The sequence below is a fragment of the Triticum aestivum genome, chromosome 3D (assembly GCF_018294505.1).
Source record: "Triticum aestivum cultivar Chinese Spring chromosome 3D, IWGSC CS RefSeq v2.1, whole genome shotgun sequence".
NCBI lineage: Eukaryota > Viridiplantae > Streptophyta > Magnoliopsida > Poales > Poaceae > Triticum > Triticum aestivum.
The window spans coordinates 500,250,617-500,270,240 of record NC_057802.1 but is presented as its reverse complement, the minus strand read 5'-3'; the positions used below and the strand labels follow the sequence as shown (position 1 = coordinate 500,270,240).

General features: G+C 44.1%; 2 protein-coding genes and 1 long non-coding RNA gene across 15 annotated transcripts; 2 read left to right on the top strand and 1 right to left on the bottom strand.

Moving 5' to 3' along the window:
• Nucleotides 1-7,726: 7,726 nt before the first annotated feature.
• On the top strand, nt 7,727-13,397 carry LOC123079986 (glutathione S-transferase T3). Of its 13 annotated transcripts, none has more exons than XM_044502834.1 (9): nt 7,727-8,013; nt 8,516-8,926; nt 9,005-9,632; nt 10,066-10,228; nt 11,164-11,227; nt 11,731-11,862; nt 11,965-12,496; nt 12,717-12,791; nt 13,236-13,397. In XM_044502834.1, exons 1-3 carry the CDS (start codon nt 7,843-7,845, stop codon nt 9,620-9,622), a joined length of 1,200 nt encoding a protein of 399 aa, XP_044358769.1. In that variant the 5' UTR covers nt 7,727-7,842; the 3' UTR covers nt 9,623-9,632; nt 10,066-10,228; nt 11,164-11,227; nt 11,731-11,862; nt 11,965-12,496; nt 12,717-12,791; nt 13,236-13,397. The 13 variants fall into 13 exon arrangements, with proteins under 13 accessions (XP_044358769.1, XP_044358766.1, XP_044358768.1 ...); XM_044502831.1 differs by having other exon boundaries at nt 11,946-12,496; XM_044502833.1 differs by lacking the exon at nt 11,164-11,227.
• On the bottom strand, nt 9,796-11,951 carry LOC123079985 (uncharacterized). The gene is made up of 2 exons (XM_044502829.1): nt 10,903-11,951; nt 9,796-10,832 (listed from the first exon to the last, which is right to left on the bottom strand). The coding sequence occupies exons 1-2, from the start codon at nt 11,151-11,153 to the stop codon at nt 9,797-9,799; spliced, it is 1,287 nt and encodes a 428-aa protein (XP_044358764.1). The 5' UTR covers nt 11,154-11,951; the 3' UTR covers nt 9,796.
• Nucleotides 13,398-16,948: 3,551 nt separating the features above from the next.
• On the top strand, nt 16,949-18,188 carry LOC123079988 (uncharacterized). Its single transcript, XR_006438165.1, has 2 exons — nt 16,949-17,654; nt 17,739-18,188. It is a non-coding gene; the product is annotated as an uncharacterized lncRNA (long non-coding RNA).
• Nucleotides 18,189-19,624: the final 1,436 nt, after the last annotated feature.

Genomic DNA, 19,624 nt, shown 5'->3' with positions numbered 1-19,624 from the left:
GCCGCCGACCGCTGCACAAGGCGCTGGCGAGCATCATCATCGGCAGTATGTGGTGGCGACGAGAAGCAGCAATAGTAGCCGGCGGTGGCGGCGGCGGGCAACAGTACCACGGGGCGGCGGGGAGAAGCACCTACTGGCGAACAGCAGCTGGACGGAGAGAAGCACCTACCGGCATCCATCTAGTGCACAGAGTCAGCACACATGCGGTCTGGATGATGGCCCCCGGCGAACAGCAGCTGGACGCGGTGTCGCGAACAGCGGCGCATGGCTGGAAGGGGCGGTGGGGCGAACAGCGGCGCATGGTTGGAAGGGGCAGCGGCGAGCAGAGGAACAGAGAAATTTGCCATGGACGTCCTTATATGCGTCGCCATGGCTGCTCGTGGTGGCCACTAAGGAGCAGCGGGGGCGGTCGGTCCGCCATGGCTGCGGTGAGGTGCGGAGCTATGGTTGGTGGGGCAGTTTAATGCCGTTGTCGGTAGGTAGCTGCAGGCGTCGAAGGCCACCGGAGCGCCGCCGCCTCCCTTGTGCGCATCCGCAAAGCAGAGAGAGGAACGGCGAACGAGAGATGGGGATCGAGAGTTAATTGCAAGGAACTACCACACTTCAGCACATTGTAACGGATCAGTACCACTAGTCGCTTCTGTTACAAATCAGTACCATCTTAGAGCCTAATTGTTGCAAAACGGAATGACCATCGTATTGACGCTGTATCTGACCAGCAGGGCCCGCCTGCAGGTGACACGTGGCACATATTTTTGCAGAAAGCCCCCTTGGATTATACGTAATCACGTAGATGTCCTTCGCAGAAATCTAAAAAAGATTGCCACAGGCGGGATTCGAACCAGCGAACCCCCGCGTCACACGGCATGGCGCTGCCTCTACACCACACGCGCTCAGTTCTTTTTGAAAACAAACTCCAACTTTATTCATTTGTAATAAGTAGTACATCGTTTGTGAGGAACATTACAATTTCACTTAAAGGCTCCTCAAACCAATCAGAAGTCAAAGAAAATCTAGCTAATCTAGCAAGCTCATGAGCTACTTTATTTGTTTCCCTATTACAGTGCTCAAATCTAGCAGTAATGAAATCACATGCATAATGAAAACAGTCTTCGAAGATTGCTGCCGCCGCACCCGCCGACTGCCCTCCATCATTCATAGAGTCAATCACCTCCATATTATCCGAATTTACGATAATGCGATTGCATCCCGCCCTTTGCGCCAATGTTAGACCAAATTTGAGAGCTCTAGCCTCTGCCATCAGCACATCCGTGCAAAAATCTATTCTCTCATTCCCTCCAGCAATAGACCTGCCTCTGTCATCTCTAAGCACTGCTCCCATTGTCCCCCTAATAAGGTCGTGATCAAAGGAAGCATCAACGTTGAGTTTAACAAAACCTCTTGGAGGGCAAGACCAGCTCTCCTTCTTCACAGACGCCTTGGGGGGATAATGCATTAACAAAATTTGTGGTAAGGGCAAGGATTCCCATTGAAATCTGCGTTACATTTTGTATTTTCTCATTGTGAACCAACTTTCGTCTTTCCCACCATAGGTACCATGCTTAGATAGCAATCATCTCACGCACATTGTGGCAACCCAATATCCACAAATCTTGATCTGGTAGGAGTAGTAGGTACTCCAGCACCGCCCCTCCTGCACGATCAATCTCGCAAGCTTTTTCAATGATATCATCGAGTCCCAGTCTTTTCCAAACCTCCTTTGCTTTAGTACACCGGAACAACATATGTTTTGTATCTTCTAAGCCCTCAGAGCAAATTGGGCAGATGGGTGAAACCTTCATATGTCTATTAGCTAGCGTAACTCTGCACGGGATAGTACCATGTAGCATTCGCCATAAGAATATTTTAACTTTTGCCGGACATGCTAATTTCCATATCTTACTCCAAATAGGATTAACTGTGGTTCGCCCCATACCATTAGAGTGTTTCAATTTGCTTCCATACTGGTGATTCCACTCCACATAGTAGGCTGACCTAACTGAGAATATTCCATTTTTCATATAATTCCAGGCAACAAAGTCTTGCATATCATATTGCGGTAGGGGAATTGAGAGAATCCTTTGTACATCGATCGGCCACATAGTTTGCCTAATCAGGTCTCCATCCCAAGTATTATAGACAGGATCAATGAGATCACCTACCTTAGTTAACAGGTTACCTCCCTTAGGCGTCCTACTGGCATAGTTTGGGATCCAGGCATCTTCCCAAATATTAATGTTATGTCCGTTCCCCACACGCAAAATATAACCACGTTTCGGAGTATTTATGCCCGCCATGATGCTTTGCCATGTAAAGGAAGAACCTTTCTTGAGCTTAACATTTAACAGGTCGCCATGGGGGTAATATTTTGCCCTTAGGATAGAAGCACACAAAGAATCAGGATTATCCAAAAGATGCCATGCTTGTTTGGCCAACAATGCCAAATTAAAACAGTGAATATCACGAAATCCCATCCCTCCTTGATTTTTTGGTACACATAATTTCCACCAGGGCATCCAGTGCATTCTCCTCATCTCCCCACCAGAAATGCGCTATCGCGTCGATGATTACTTTGCAATTTTTTTAGGAATTTTAAAGACTGACATTGCATAGGTGGGTATGGCTTGGATCACAGCCTTGAGCAGGATTTCCTTTCCCCCAGTAGACAGTAATTTTTCCTTTCAGCCACTAATTCTACTGACAATACGTTCAATTAAAATTTGGAAACAATCTGTTTTATCTAACCCAACATTTGCTGGCAAACCCAGATATTTATCACTAAGGGCCTCCGTCATTATATTCAATGTTGCGCAAAGTTGTGCTCTAATCTCCACCTTCGTGTTAGGACTGAAAAAATGCTGGATTTTTCAACGCTAACTAATTGTCCCGATGCCTCACAATATAGATCAAGCGCAACTTTCAGAGCTTCTCCACTTTGTTTGTTAGCTTTCATAAGAATTAAGGAATCATCTGCAAAGAGAAGATTAGTTATCCATGGGGCGTCTCTACAAACTCTTACACCTGAGATTTTTCCATTTTCCTCCGCATGTGACAATAGGGCATTCAAACCTTCAGTGCACAACAAGAAAAGGTATGGTGACAATGGGTCACCCTGTCTTAATCCCCTTGTAGGCTTGAAGTTCTCACTTTCCTCCGTATTAATTCTAACTCTATATTCGACTGTTGAAATGCACCGCATAATAAGATTTACGCATTCTTGATGGAAGCCCAGTCTCAACATAATTTCTTTCATGAAGGGCCACTCTACTCTATCATAAGCCTTGTGCATATCAAGTTTAATAGCGCACAAACCTTCCCTACCTTCTCTCTTTTTATTGTGTGAAAGCATTCGTAAGCAACAAGAATATTATCAGTTATCAGTCTGCCAGGCACGAAAGCACTCTGAGTAGGGCTGATAATATCAGGCAAAAGGATCTTCAAACGAGAAGCCACCATTTTTGCAATTATTTTATATAGCACATTACATAAGCTTATTGGCCTGAATTGGGTTACCTTTTCCGGTGAGTTGATCATTGGGATCATCACAATTGCAGTATCGTTCCAGCCGTCTGGGATGGTACATGTATTGATTGCTTGTAGGACCTCCTCAACCAAATCATCCCCTAGCATGGGCCAGAATCTTTTATAGAAGATAGCATGTAATCCATCTGGGCCTGGGGCTTTTAGATCCCCGATATCAAACAATGCCTTACGAACGTCTTTGGCCGTATACGGGGCTAGGAGAGCGTTGTTCATCTCAGTAGAAACTCTCCTACGAACAAGGGGCAAAACCTCTTGGTTTGGTTGTTGTACTTCTGACGTGAAGAGTTTTGAAAAATAATCAGTGATATGGTCCTTCAACTCCTTATCTTCCCTCCAAACTCCCGAATCATCTAGTAATTTTTTTAATATTATTCCTTTTCTTCCTGGCCGTGGCCGCGTTATGGAAAAACGACGTATTTCGATCCCTGTGCATCAACCAATTCGCACGCCCTCTTTGTAGCCAAAAGATTTCCTCTTGGTCCAAAAGATTCTCAATTACCAGGATAATCTCCTTCTGACGACACCGGGATTCAGTATTCATTGGACCACGTCTCAATCTCTCTAACTCTTTTTTCAATTTTTTAATTCTCCGCTTAGGACCCTTAAGAATCTCACGGTCCCAGTGGTGCAAATCGGCATGGACGGCTTTCGTACGGTCAGCAAGGGAAGGACCAACGCCTGTTAACTTTGCTTTTTCCCAAGATGCCTTGACGATTTCATTAACAGTCTCTTCTTTTAGCCATTTGGCTTCAAATTGTTTTACACACCCCGTCGATCGTCTAAAAATACTATCACCCAGATAGTTCGTATCCAGGACCAGCGGACGGTGGTCAGAGTGAACATGTTCTTCGTTAATCACAGCCGCACGAGAAAATTTATGAGCCCACCCTAGATTGCACACTGCACGGTCAAGACGCTCTCGAATGTCACCTCTACTCCAAGTAAAGGGATCGCCGATATATCCTAAATCCTCCAACCCACAGTCCATAAGACCTTCATGGAATTCCCTCATCATGCCATTTGGTCTCATATTACCACCCTCTTTCTTCGAAGTATATAATATTTCATTGAAATCCCCCAAAATTACCCAAGGATGGTTCCCCTTGCGATGCAGATTACGAATGTCTTCCCAAGATAAACTGCGATCGTTCCAGTTCGGACGACCATAAAAGCCAGTGAACCGCCATTGTACAATATTTTCATTCATGACTAGGACATCAATAAAATAAGGCGAAACATAATTCAACTCGATATTACACTTTATATTCTTTCGCCCTTAATAAACAAATAAAAGAACCAAAAAATAAGGCGGTCGTCAGGATCTGAACCAGCGCTGAACCGGATCTCATGCGCGCGGTAACCACTACAACACACAGGTGCATAGCTCTTGTTAAACGGGCTGCAGGACAATTTGCACAGCCAGGTTTTTTTAGACAAATGCGAATACTAATTAATTACATAGGTTACTTCAAAAAAAATTTAATTACATAGGTGCATGCGCCTACAGCCACCGGCTCGAAATTGTTGTACAATTTGGATAAAATATCTTCAAATTATTACATTATTAAACATGCGGCAGGGCCCATTTGCAATGTAAATATTTTTTTAAAAATCCAAAGAATACCAAAGAACTGAAAAGTGATAAAAGAAATCCGAAACAAAAAAACACATAAAAAATTGAATTTATATATTTTAAAAAATGCTCAATGTATATAACAGAACTGTTCATCGTATATTAAACAATATACAGTAATTTTCATTGTGTTTTCCGAAAAAAATAGTGCATACTAAACCTATGTAAAAAAGAAATGTAAAATAATAAAAGAATAACGAAGATCTGAAAAACATAAAAAAAATCCAAAATAAAAAACACGTACAAATAAATGGAACTTATATATTTTTAAAAAGTTCATTGTATATTTAAAAATTGTTCAATGTATATAACAAAATTTTGTATTTATACAATAATGTTCAGTGTGTATTTGCAAAAAATATTGCATACTACACCTATAATATATACAATAGAAAAGTAAAAAAACATGAAAACCCGAAGAATAGCGAAGATCTGTAAAAAGATAAAATAAATCGAAAACAAAAATAACATACAAAAAAAGGAAAATGTCGGGACGTGTCTAAACTAGATAAAAACACTATGTCTCATTTTTTACGCGAGCATGTGTGTGAGGTGTTGGTGTTGGTTAGTGTGCGCACGCCGTCCGTCGCTGGCGCAGGTTTGAATCCTGGTGGCATCGTCATTTTTCTTTTTGTTTTATTTATTAACAGTAAAAGATATAAAGCATTAGTATCCTAGTCTGAATAACTGAGCTTGGCTGGTGTGGTGACAGCGTCGCGCGCGCACAAGCGGGACTTCCGCAAAGTGCATGTGCATGATTAAATATAATGCAAGGGGGCTTTCTGCAAAAACATATGGCACGTGTCACCCGACAGGCGGGCCCTCCTGGTCAGAAACAGCATCAATACAGTATGATACGGTGGTTTAGACCGTTTTGCAACAATTAGGCTCTGAGATGGTACTGATTTGCAACAGAAGCGACTAGTGGGACTGATCCGTTACAACGTGCTGAAGTGTGGTAGTTCCTTGCAATTAACTCGGGGATCAATGTTGTCCCGTGGCGTGGTCAATCGATGCAAAGGGCAAATTGGGGATTTCATCATGGGTCCCACTTGACAGGGGCAAAAGATCAAGGTGTGAAGTAACGTGTGGCAAAAAATCAATTACAAAGTAACCGGTGGCAGATTGTCAAAGTACAAAGTAAGAAGGGGCAAAAAATCAAAAACCCCAGAACATGAGGGTTCCTCCGCCACCGCCACACCCACATCCATCCTCTCTGCGGTGTCCGTCTGCGTTCTGCCGTCGCCAAATCCGGTCGAGATCGGCAGGATTCGTCGCATCTCGTGCGACGCCCGGCCACTGTGCTCCACCTGCCGCCGGCCTTAGTTCCCTTCATCGCCGAGGATGAGCACGCACCAAATTTCCATGCCTTCCACCTGTAGTTGGCCTCCTTCCGGTTCCCTTCGTCGCCGAGGACGAGCACGTACCAAATTCCCATGAGGGAAAATTGGGGATTTCATCATGGGTCCCACTTGACAGGGGCAAAAGATCAAGGTGTGAAGTAACGTGGGGCAAAAAATCAATTACAAAGTAATCGGTGGCAGATTGTCAAAGTACAAAGTAAGAAGGGGCAAAAAATCAAAAACCCCAGAACATGAGGGTTCCTCCGCCGCCGCCACACCCACATCCATCCTCTCTGCGGTGTCCGTCCGCGTTCTGCCGTCGCCAAATCCGGTCGAGATCGGCAGGATTCGTCGCATCTCACGCAACGCCCGGCCGCTGTGCTCCACCTGCCGCCGGCCTTAGTTCCCTTCATCGCCGAGGATGAGCACGCACCAAATTTCCATGCCTTCCACCTGTAGTTGGCCTCCTTCCGGTTCCCTTCGTCGCCGAGGACGAGCACGACCAAATTCCCATGCCTTTTCCATCCCTGCCGATGTCGAGTTGTTCCCATTGGAAAAAAATAGCACGCTATAGCGCCGCTAATAGCACGCTATAGTGTGTAGAGAATTGCCTTGTTAAATTAATTCATGTACAATGTCTTATTAATAGCAAGTTGTAGCGCGCTATAGCACGCTAATAGCATATTTTCAGGACCACTTTATTTTTTTCATTGTTTATTGTTCCCAACCAAAGGAACAGATCAAGGCCATGGGATCCAGCTGGTGAGAGTCCCCCGGCTGCATCACCTTGCGGAACGCATGGCGGGGTGGAGCATGGATTAGCTGCTCGTCGGCCATGCGGGGAGCACGGACGAGCTGCTCATCGGCGTCCATCCAGTGCACCCAACCCCCGCCAACGACGGCCGCCCAGCAACCTCGACGGCGCGCGCCTCCAGCATCCCGAGCATTAGCGGCAACCTCACTGGGCGAGCTCCTCCTACCTCCGGAGGAGGTGCATGAGCCGTGCCCGGCCATCACACGCCCGTGGCCGTGGCCAACAACAACCTCCAGACCGCGTCAGCGTTCGGTGGCATGCGCATGCTCTCCACTGGTTGATTTATATGCGAGATTTTTTTGAGTGGGGGCAGCACCCATGGGCGTTGTGTACATGTTCAATTCACACAACAGCTTCTCTGATGACTTCCTCACCTTAAAGAGCGTCTCCAATAGCTTGTCTATATGATTGTCTATACTACTTTTTCACAATGTGAGCCCAAAATGGAGGTCCAACAGCTTGTGTAAATAGATGTCCAAACATGCACATCTTCTAAATCCACCTCCACAATGTCCAGGCCTGGACGATGTGAAGGCATCGTCCATAGCTCAACCGCAGCCACTTTTTCTCCCTCCCGCCAACTCCGTCGCCCTTTCTCCCGCCAAGTCGCTTGCTCTGGAGACAAAGAGGACGCCGCCGCGAGGTCGTCGTCGCGCCACACCACAACATCCCGAGGCGAGGTATGCTCAATTTCTCCTCCCGGCGAGAGAGGGATGAGAGGATAGGATCCAACCTTTGTGGATCTGGCCGTCGCCGCCGCCGCATACGGGTTGCCGCCGCCGCGTATGGGTCGCCACCGCTGCCGTGTCTGGGTCGAGGGAGGGGGCGCCGCTCGGGGGTTGGGGTGGGGGGGGGGGGGGTGGGTGGGGGCGCTGCTCGGGGATTGGGGTGGAGGTCGGGGGCGCTGCGGTCGGGGGTTTGGGTCGAGGGCGGGGTCGCCGTCGCCGCCGCGTCTGGGTCGAGGGAGGGGGCTGCTACTGCTGCTGCTAAATATGTGTGCATGCTGAATTTTGCTGCTAAACATGTGTGCATACTGAAGATTGATATTGTTGATGCTAGTTTGGTGATGTATTGTCATGTGAAATTGTATGCTGCTACTGAAGATCAAGAGTGAATTTTGCTGCCCCTGTATGCTGCTACTGCTGATGTATTGTCATATGAAATTTCTGCCATTTTTTGCAGATGGAAGGAGACGAGCGTTTTCTCGACATGTTGAACTTCGGTGTATCACCACAAGTGCCAGATAGTCCAGTTGGGGAGCAAGAGATGCCACCAACTCAAGAAGTGTCTGCATCTGCCAAAGCAAAATCCACTAAAGGAAAGAATTGGTCTAGTCAAGAGGATGAATTGTTGGTGGCAGCATGGTTGCACACCAGTCTGGATGCTGTGATAGGGACAGATCAATCATCAAATTCTTATTGGGGTAGGATTTATGATTACTACAGCACGCGCAAGAAAGTGTCATGGCCGGTGCGTGTTCAAAATGCAATCACTTGTCGTTGGAGCACTATTAATGAACAAGTCAGCAAGTTTTGTGGATACTATCAGCAAATTCTTAATAGAAACCAAAGTGGGGTAACTATCGCTCAGCAGGTACGCATCCATCTTTTTAGTTTGGTTCTAAACTTTCATATGTTTTGTGAGAGTTTAATAGCCTTTTTATTTGTGTAGCAAGCCCAGGCACTTGTTTTATACAAGTCCAAAGATCCTAAAAACAGGCCATTTGCATTAATGCATTGCTGGTTAGAGTTGCAAAAGCATCCGAAGTGGGAGAATCGTGTGGTTTCGAAGGGGCCTCCGAAAAAGCAGAAGAAGACCTCGGATGCAAGTCCAGGTACAACTTCTAATGATGAAGACTTCGGATCCACTGATGCTCTTGATACAGAGATAAGGCCTGATGGTAATAAGCGAGATAAAGAACGTTTACGGAAAGTTAAAGCTTCTGCTTCCGATGCTCTTGCTCCCAAGTTATCATTAGAAACTGTGTGGGCACAAAAGCTAGAGAAGGCCGAGGCGAAAGAGGCCGCGAAGAATGCTCGTTATGAGCGAGCATTTGAATTGCAGGAGAAGCAAATTGCATTGCAGGAGAGGCAGATGGCAAACCAGGAGAGGGAGAGACAGATGGCAAACCAAGAGAGGGAGAGGCAAATGACAATCAAGGAGAGGGAGATGGCACAGAAACAGTTTGAGTTAGAAGAGAAGATCATGTCCATGGACACTAGTACTATGAGTGGGGCACAACAACAATTCTACATCAACAAGCAGAATGAGATTGCCGCTCGCCGATAGAACACATCAGGTTTGTCGTGTAAACTATTTGTCATGTCAACTATTTGCCGTGTGAACTGCTTATTGTCTAAACTAGTTGTGAAAGCATTGCAGTATATTGGAAACATTGCATTATGCCATAACTGAAATAGTACATGATAAGATTCAACTACATTATTACAACTGCGTACATAATCATTCATCTCCAAACTTCTGCCAGATGTGCTCAACTAGATCATCTTGAAGCAGAGAGTGAAATGCTCTGTTTGTGATCCGTTGATTCATTTGAATAAACACACTCAATTGTTCCGCATGAGAACGAGATGGGACCACCTTTACTCCCATAGAGTCGTAGTTGTAGTCTCGTGGACCGCTGTCTCGCTCGTCGTCAACTATCATATTGTGCATTATGATGCAAGCTTTCATTAGATCACCAATTTCTTTGCGTTTCCAACCTTTGGCAGGTCCCCGAACAATAGCAAAGCGGGATTGCAGAACTCCAAAGGCTCTCTCCACATCCTTTCTGGCTCCCTCTTGTCTTTTGGCGAAATGTTTCTTTTTTCTGCCTTCTGGAGATGGTATGGTCTTCACAAATGTTGCCCATGGTGGGTATATACCATCTGCAAGGTAATACCCCATTGTGTACGGATGACCATTGATGGTATAATTCACTTCTGGAGCTTGACCTTCGGATAGCTTTGCAAACAGAGGTGAACGTTGAAGAACATTTATGTCATTGAGAGACCCTGGTAAACCAAAGAATGCATGCCAAATCCAAAGATCCTTCGATGCAACTGCCTCCAGAATCATTGTGGGCTTATTCACATGACCTTTAAACATGCCATGCCATTTTTTAGGACAATTTTTCCAAGTCCAATGCATGCAATCTATACACCCTAACATACCAGGAAAACCTCTTTGCTCCCCTATGTCAAGTAATCTAGCAGTATCTTCTCCATTTGGAGATCTCAGATACTGGTCCCCAAAGACTTCACAAATAGCTATCACAAACTTTTTGCAAGATGCTAGATTAGTAGATTCTCCAGACCGACAATACTCATCCGCGGCATCGGCGGCATATCCATACGTTAGCAGTCGCATTGCAGCTGTCATCTTTTGCAGAGGATGCAATCCAAGAGCTCCAGCAGAATTTCTTTTTTGCTTAAAATAACTATTATGCTCAAGTGCTGCTTCAGCTATGCGATTAAATAAATTACGAGACATTCTATACCTGTGCGAATAAACACATGAGATAGGGAGATGAAAAATAGGCAGATACAGAATATTGTAGTAATACTAACCTTCGACAAAAATAACTTTCGGGAAAGGTGGGATTTTCTTTGAAGTAGTCGTCCCACAGTAGAACAAATCCAGCATCTCTTCCGCGATACAAATACTGCTGTCCCAGCGTGGAACCGCCATGACGTCGAGCATTTGCCTCCTCTTCCTCATCGCACTCCGCAAATGCTGCAAGAATTAGTTCGTGCTTGTCCGATGAAGACGACGACGACGAATTCATGAGCATATCCAAAACAAACACTGTTTCACTCATTGTGTTGTAGGAGAGGAGACAAGCGGACTCGGAAGAGAGATGAGACAAGCACAAGATGGAATGATTTGAGAGAGGTGAGAAGGGGTGGTATATATAGGCCTGGAATATAGCCGTTGGAATAGAGCTGTTGGAATGGAGCCGTTGGAAATAGAGCCGTTTGAAAAGTGTCTGTTGAAAATATAGCCGTTTGAAAAGTAGCCGTTAACATTGTAATAAGTAAATTGTTGAATTACTGTTAAAATGGTAGTTGAATTGGTAGTTACAAAATAATACTAAAATATTAGAGAGAGAATATAGATGTTCTGTATATAGACGTTCTGTTGCAAAACTGGATGTCTATATGAGGGAATCTTTTTAGACCATTGTCTATATGGATATATAGACATCCAAATATACACAAGCTACTGGAGATGCTGTCAGACACAATTTAGCAACAGTCAATAGATGCCTAATAGGTTTGTTCGCTGCTTCTGAATGTTCATAATGTGTAAAACGATTCAATTTTACTATGATTTTGCTTGAGAAGTTGAATCTGCAAAGTCCTGATAACATTGACTATATACTCCCAACTCTGCAGGCCAACTCTGGATGGGTTTCCAATGTGCCTCCGGCCTCCCCATTTTTTGGGGAATCTACTCCAATGAGTGAATCATAGCCACCAATAAACAGGCACCCAGTGAAGATGTCACACTTTGATGTGAAATGCCTGGTACAAATCCTTTTAGTGCTCCCTGGAAGTGTCAAATGACTTTAGACCAATTCTAGCGTTGAACCTATTATCATTTTATATAGAGATCACATTCATCACCAGGAAGGGTCAAGATGTTCCGCATCAAAGGCGTCGGCAGTGCTACAAGAGTTGAAGAAAGAAGAGGATTTGATGTTGTTACTACTATCTGTGAAGTGTCAAACCTGCCGAAGAAGGCATGCCAATTTTTCTCTTTGTGTTCTGATGCCTATAAATAAACCCAAGAGTGAGAAAAGTGTTGGCGAACAGATAACAAAAGCTAACCAGACTCATATCAGAAAATTATGGTAGCAATAAATTGTACTATGTTTTAGGGAACCATATAACAAAGCCGCTTACTATGGTATAAAAAAGTAGCACAGTCAATTGTGTACCTTTACAACTGAGAAACAGGGGATATGCTGGGGGGAAATGGCACATGGTAAAAGCACAAACTTCAAATGAATGCTCATGTCTTCTTTCCATAAAAGAGAACTCTTATCATATTGTGGTTGATTACAAGAACTACACTTAATTGATTTGTTTTCTATTAGGCAGAAAATATGTTGTTGACGGGGATTTTAAAAAGCTTGAGGTGGTACCGAACGGGAAGCAGGTGAATTTCTTTTGTTAATTGTCATACAGGTCCAACGCTTCTACTGTGTTCTAACCTCCCGCCTGGTAGTATCTTCTATAATGGTGTTGTGACCTGGCTTGATCTTCTGCATTATATATACTTACAATTTCCTCCATGTATCGTGTGTATGCTAATTGTTTTCCTGTACTGTGATATGTCAATGCCGATTTTACTCATCAGTCTTATATTTGTGTCACAGTTCATGGAGTTATTCAAGGTATCATCTTTTTGATATAGAGGTGACATTCCCATTGTGTACTACAAACTTGAACTGGTACTACACTTTCCTATCGTTAGTATATCAATTGATCAAGCACTTGATTTCTATTACTACCAATTGTGTCTTTCTGACTGAACCTGCGGTAGCTCCATGCTATGGCACTCATTCCCCCTCATACCATGGTATTCTTGGTTCTGGGTAATGGATGTATGGCTTCATGTATGTTCATCTCTATTTGGCATGATTTGCAGCGAGTTTCTCTGGTGTCTATTCTGATTCCAGTGCATTGTTCTTTCTAGCAGGACAGTGCTTGTGTTAATACCTATGGTAGAATAGCACATATTATGATTAATAAACTACAATTAATCTGCATGTTGAGTAAGCAAGATGGTCAACCATCAAATTGAGTGCTAGCATTAAGCTTACATCCTGGTCGTTCCTTCTCTCCCTTCTCTGTTTTGCTATGATGTGAATATTCTTAATTTTGAATACTTGCAGGTACCTTCTGAACTGAACTTTGAACACTTGCAGCTTCTGAACTGAATTTTGAAGCATGCACACAACTTGATTTCAAGCATCGGGTTGACTTGAGGCCTAACATCAGTGAGGTCAGAGACGACAGTTCATGGCGGTGGCTGTCGACAACGGCCAGGACGCCAGGTTGGCCGTCTACCATCTGCTCCAGCCCGCTTCATATATTGTCCTTCTCCCCCTCTACTTTTTTACGTACGTCTCTCACCTCCGTTTCTTTTCCTTTTACAGAAAAAAACTAGCACGTCTCTCTCCCTCGCGCGAGTGTTGAATCAGTCGTGTGAAACCTTTGTGTGACATTTCAATGCGCAATACGTGCTTGGGTGTCGCCGCCACTCCATGCCTGCTGCAACATCAGCCCTCCCATTTATGCAGTGTCCCCACCACCGGGGCGGTAGCCCGTGCAGCCACCTCAAGCATCCTCCGCTACCCATGCCATGTCCCCTGTGTGACGCGGGATCTGCCTCATCGGGCGAGGAAACCAGAACCTCGGCCGCCATCTTACACGCGTCGGCATGCACCTCAGTATGCGGTGAGAATGATGCATTTCCCAATGGGACATCTTTCTTCAGAAAACTTTATGTTCTTACAAGGATAATTTACAAGATCGTGGTATTGTCGTAACAGCTACTGGTGACATAGTTTTCAGTAGCCATGGCGACATCACGTGATCCTTATGAGCAGAACCATCATGACAAAACAAACTGGTCAATAGAATTCATAAAGTTGCAGTTTATTTGCTCTATTCAATAATGCTTTTAGTTTCAATGAAAATTGTTAACTGGACTCCCATGATTGCGGTGGTCTATTATTCTGGAAAAAGTAGTTTTATCGCCTTTTAATGTTTTCATTCACATCGATGGTCATATATGCTGTCTGGCAAGATGCGAGTTATCAACCACTTAGTTCTTATATTTCTTTCCATCACAGATTTGGACAATTAATTAGCTTTCGTTGCATCATGCTTCTGGATATAATGAATAAAATGATGTACCGGTTGGATTACTTCTTCATCAACCTATGTTCCACTCAACATTCATCTTTTGGATTACTTCTTCACCAACTTATGCTCCACTTTACATTTATATCATGGAAAAATAGTTGTCTTTAGTGACCTTGTATATAGTTGTTTTAGCAGGCATGGGTGTTTGCATTTTCTCTTTTCTACCCGTTGCAACGCATGGGCCCTTTTGCTAGTTAAATCATAAAGGAAGCAGCGATATGCCTCATACTTGCATATAGTAGTATTACTGTTCAATACGGAAGCTTGCAACCGCAATACTGAAAGATATACAGCTTTGTGCTCCCATCCCAATGTGAACCAACAGATCCGATAATGAGATCATATGGTAGTACGACCCATAATGAATTTCCGCTTATTAATAAGATTTTCAAAGAATATAGCGAATGGAGCTCTAACTCATATAGTATACTCCCTCTATCTCATAATGTAAAACGTTTTTTCACACTAATGTAGTGTCAAAAAAAGTCTTATATTATGGGATGGAGGGAGTAGTAGTTTTGTATTTGCAGATTAAATTTATCATTTCCTCTGCTTGGCTGTGAGAACAAGGGAAGTCGCATCACAAAATTCTCATGTTGAGGAGCTGTAGAAACAACTGTATGTTAGGAGCAATTTACTGCTAAAAACACGTTCCTGATGCTAGATCTTGAATGTTTCAAGTACACATGATCTGTTTGTTTCTGTAACAAGCAATGCTACTAGGAGTTTACTTGGATTATTGCATGATGTATTAGTAATTTGCTCTTTAAAGTTTTTTTCTTTCCAATTGTGCCATGTCATGTTAGTAAAATATTTTTTCAGACTTCTGAATCATACTAAGAAGCAGCAATATGTGTTTCTTTGCTAGGTGCTCCTAATTAGCCTTTGCTTCCTTTATTTATTTATTTCAGGCTTTAGTGTTACTTTGTTGCATGCATATGCTTGCTGATCTTTTTTAAGCATTTTCTTCGGCTTTGCTGGCGCATTGATGCACAGGATTACAGAAACTTTCAGAACTTACATAAATATAAATTGCAGAGTTTCCGCATTTTGGAATAGACACTCATAACATAAATTAAAATTAATTAGGAACTTTGAGACCATTGTAAAGAGGAGAATGAAATGCAGACAACCATCTTTTGGTTCAGTCAGGTAGGACATTACCTTTTATCGAAGCAGAGAAGGGGGCAATCGTATGAATCATAACTAAGCCAATAAGGGGCACCCTCATGCCCTACCCATACCCGCCAATACCCTACCCACTAACGGGCATTTCACGGGCGCGGCGGCACCGCGCCTTTGCCCAGCTAGTCTATTTTAATATTGACAAACAAAGTTTTGTGGTGCTGGATAAACCCAGTAATTCATGTTGGCTTGCTTGGGTGGTCATACTAGATGGTGATTCTGGTGCATACAAATATGTAGTTTTGTGATATATCTATAGCATATGCTCTACAGTTGAGGAAATGAGTTGATGTTTCTCTGGAACTGAAGGAACAATACAATCTAAATTAGGTGGTACTGAATGTTTGCAAGGAAGTCTCCGAGTGAGTATATAGCCCTACTATTTTGCATTTAAGATGCCATCTTTACATAAAATTAGTTCAGTGTGATTTACAGCTTATTTTAGCAGAGACAATGCTCTGAATTGCTCACTGGATGACTCATACTCTCTCCATTCCTAAATATAAGTCTTTTTTTAGAGATTTTAATATAGACTACATACAGATGTATAATAGACGTAGTTTAGAGTGTAGATTCACTCATTTTGCTCCGTATGTAGTCCATATTGAATTCTTCTACTCCTCTTCCTTATCAGGACACGTGGTAGTGAGAGGATGGTTGAGAAGTTTTGTAGGTTGGATCCCTAAATGAATTAATTGTGAACATTTGCTAAAACAATTTAGTGCAAACCATAAATGGAGCTGTAAAGATTTACTAAATTGTTGTGCTTTATGCTATATTACCTGGACCTTCCTGTTGCATAGTTTAGATGGCATTTGTACACCAACGTTTTACTATTTAGGAGCATTGTGCAGAATCAAAGCTGTTTAGGGCATTACCAAAGACCTGATTTCAAACAACCACGTGACACATGTACTAAGCTATCCAAACTATTCAAAAAAAAAACACCTGATGTCAACAAGAATGATCTTTTATCTGTTCAATTTTTCTTCAGTGCATATGCAGCATACATGTTGAATTTTTGGGGGTTGGTTGGAAGAAAGAAACTATGGTTTTATGGGATCATGATGTTAATGGGGATGTCTCACGGTTTTCGTTTTATTAGATGTGAGGTTACAAGTATTCTGCATTTAGTAGAAAACAATTCATGTCAAACATGCAAAAGAGCTCCATCATCAACCGGCAGAAAACAAACAGTGCCGCAAAGCGTCCCTTTGCTTCTAAGTTTCCACTATAGTTCAATGCTTACATGCCATTGTATCTCTGTCGTTGATGTCCAACGGTTGAGCCCGCATATGTATTACAAGATTAAAGGGTATGATTCCTGTTCCATTTAATATCTACTCCATGGATGAAGCTATGGCAGAAAACTCTAGTCCTATTGAAGCTAATGCAGATCAACCGTGCCCGTTGAGAATCATAGCCAAGACGTTGGCAGGGATTGAATTGGATGGGTCCATAAGATTGCAGCTACAGGAGATGCAGGGTAAATACAGAACAAAAACTCAATGACTCAGCACTGGCTAATACTTGTGTACTTACACAATGTACTTCATGTCATTTGTTAGGAAGCTTTTCATGTGCACAAAGTTCTTTTTGGTGGGAAATACGTAAAACTGCTTGATTGCTACTAATTTCTGCTGCAACTCACAAGGAATACATAATACCTTTTATAGTGATACGAAACATTTAATATCTTTCCAAACATGGCTGAGTATAAAAAAGTACACTGAACTGAATTATTAAGCCTCATTGATTAAACACCAATATAAACGATTAGCAGTACACCGAACTTAGCTCCAGCAGTACACCAATTAGCCTGGTACCCTACAACACATATAACCATGAATAAGCGATGAGACAATATCATGCATAGTTTATAATGACAATCCCTCCGAAAATCACACAGGCATGGTTGGCCAGACGAACTTTTTAGTGACAGCAGTCCACAAACCTAATGTAGATTTCAGAATAAAAAAGCTATGTTCTATGGCCGTTTTTATTTTGCAGAGCACCTAATGAGAAACCGATGTTTTATGCAAGAAAAAAACGACCAATTAACATGATGTTTGTACACCTTACCCTTAATTTATCTTCTTGATCTCTCCTTTACGCTTCACTACTCCAGGCCGGTGTCTTCTCCGTCCACGTCTAGGAACTTGAATGATTTCTTCCTCGTCGTCGGTGACCTCGGCTTGGTAAGTAGCATACCCTTTAGCCTGGTACTCCGCCTGAATCCTCGCATGCTCAGAGCTTATTGAATCATGGTTCTTTTCCAACAGCGCATCAGCCTTCGCCATGGTGGCCCGCACTCCCCGAACGGTGTCGGGCAGCTTCTCCTCTAGCACCGGGGAGAAGATGGGATCAGGGTAATGTACGGATGGCTTGAAAGCCAAGATTAGCTCCAACTCGTCGTCTGGCAGCCGAAAAGTCTTCTTCTTCGTCTTTTTCTTTATCACCTCCTTCTGCTGCACCGCGCTGGCTGCATCATCGTCAATTACGGCCGTATCAGCTATCATCGCCTTCCGCTGCTCCTCGGATGAAATTGAGCTCGACATCGATCAAAACGTTGTAATAGCCTGCGATTTGTTGCAAGACAAAACCAAAAAGCCTCTGAGAGCAATTTATATGAGTCTCGCCGGACGGAGATCTTGTCGGACTCCGCTCCCGGCCCGAATCATGGTCGACCAGTATTACAGATCTAAACGAAATTGGATCGAATCGAACTGAAATCGGGCACCTCCTGCTTGTGGCCCCTAGGTTCTATTCCAAACCTAGCAATCTTGAACAGATGCTGGAGAAGAGAGGGGGTATACCTAACCGGCACTGCGCCGCCGGCCATCTTGGATTAGGCCCAGCCAGGCCTGCGCAGTTTTCGGTCTGTTTGCTTGCCTGACCCGCATCTAAATCTTGGTTCACACAAATCTTAAAGCAGTGCTCAACCAGGCCCGCTGGGAACGGCCGAATCGATAGTTTACAGCGAGCCAGGCTCGAGCGGTGCAGGGGAGGGGAATGCTGCGCTGTGCAGATGTAGGCAGGGAGATGGCGCGAGCAATGGCGCTTCTCTGAAAAAGCGGCGGGACGAATTCGAGTCACCGCAGTCGCCCTATATAGGCAGGGTGACCGCCGCGGCAAAACTCCCGCCAACATTTCCCCTCTCTCGTGCTTTCCCTCTGGCGCGGATCCACTTCGACGAGAGGTAAGCGGTGCAACTACTCCGTCGACCGGTTGACAGCGGCGGCGAATCGACTGCTCCTCTTCTCCGACGTGCCAAGCACCTCCTCCGCGGCTCTTCCGATGGCGTTTGTAGGTTCAATCACCCTCCTTCTCTACTGGTTCTACCTAGATCTGTCGATGTGGTAGGGTTAGATCTTCCGATCTGTTTGACTGTGATGTTGTAGTAGCTAGTTGTGATGGATTTGAAGCATGCTAGGGGTTGTTTTTATGCTGGGAAGCATTGGTAACTAGTGGTCATAGATGGATTGGTAGTATGCTTAGATGTGTGGTATGCTGGTGTGCAAGTGTTGAACAAGATCATCCACGTTGTCAGCCCAGTGGGAACCAGGGTACCATGGCCCGTCCGCCCCAGGCCCGAAGGACAATACTGGTGTTGTGAGTGGAGATCTTTCACGAATTGGAGGGGGCTCCACAAAGAACGCGAAGAACACAAAGGACAAGAGGGGAAATCACAAGAGGAACACTCAAGAACAAGCCCAATGATACGTCTCCGTCGTATCTACTTTTCCTAACGCTTTCCCTCTTGTTTTGGACTCTAATTTGCATGATTTGAATGAAACTAACCCGGACTGACGCTGTTTTCAGTAGAACTACCATGGTGTTGTTTTTGTGCAGAAATAAAAGTTCTCGGATTGGAACGAAACTTTGCGAGGATTTTTTATTCAATAAATAAGAATTTTCGGAGCCAAGATCCACCGGAGGGGGGCACCTGGGTGCGCACAACCCACCAGGGCGCGCCCAGGTGGGTTGTCCCCACCTAGTGGCCCCGCAGACTCCAACCTTGATACTATAAAATCACATATTTCCAGAAAAAATCAAGAAGAAAGAATTATCGCGTTTCACGAGACGGAGCCGCCGCCACCTCCTGTTCTTCATCGGGAGGCCAGATCTGGAGTCCGTTTGGGGCTCCGGAGAGGGGGATCTTCGATCT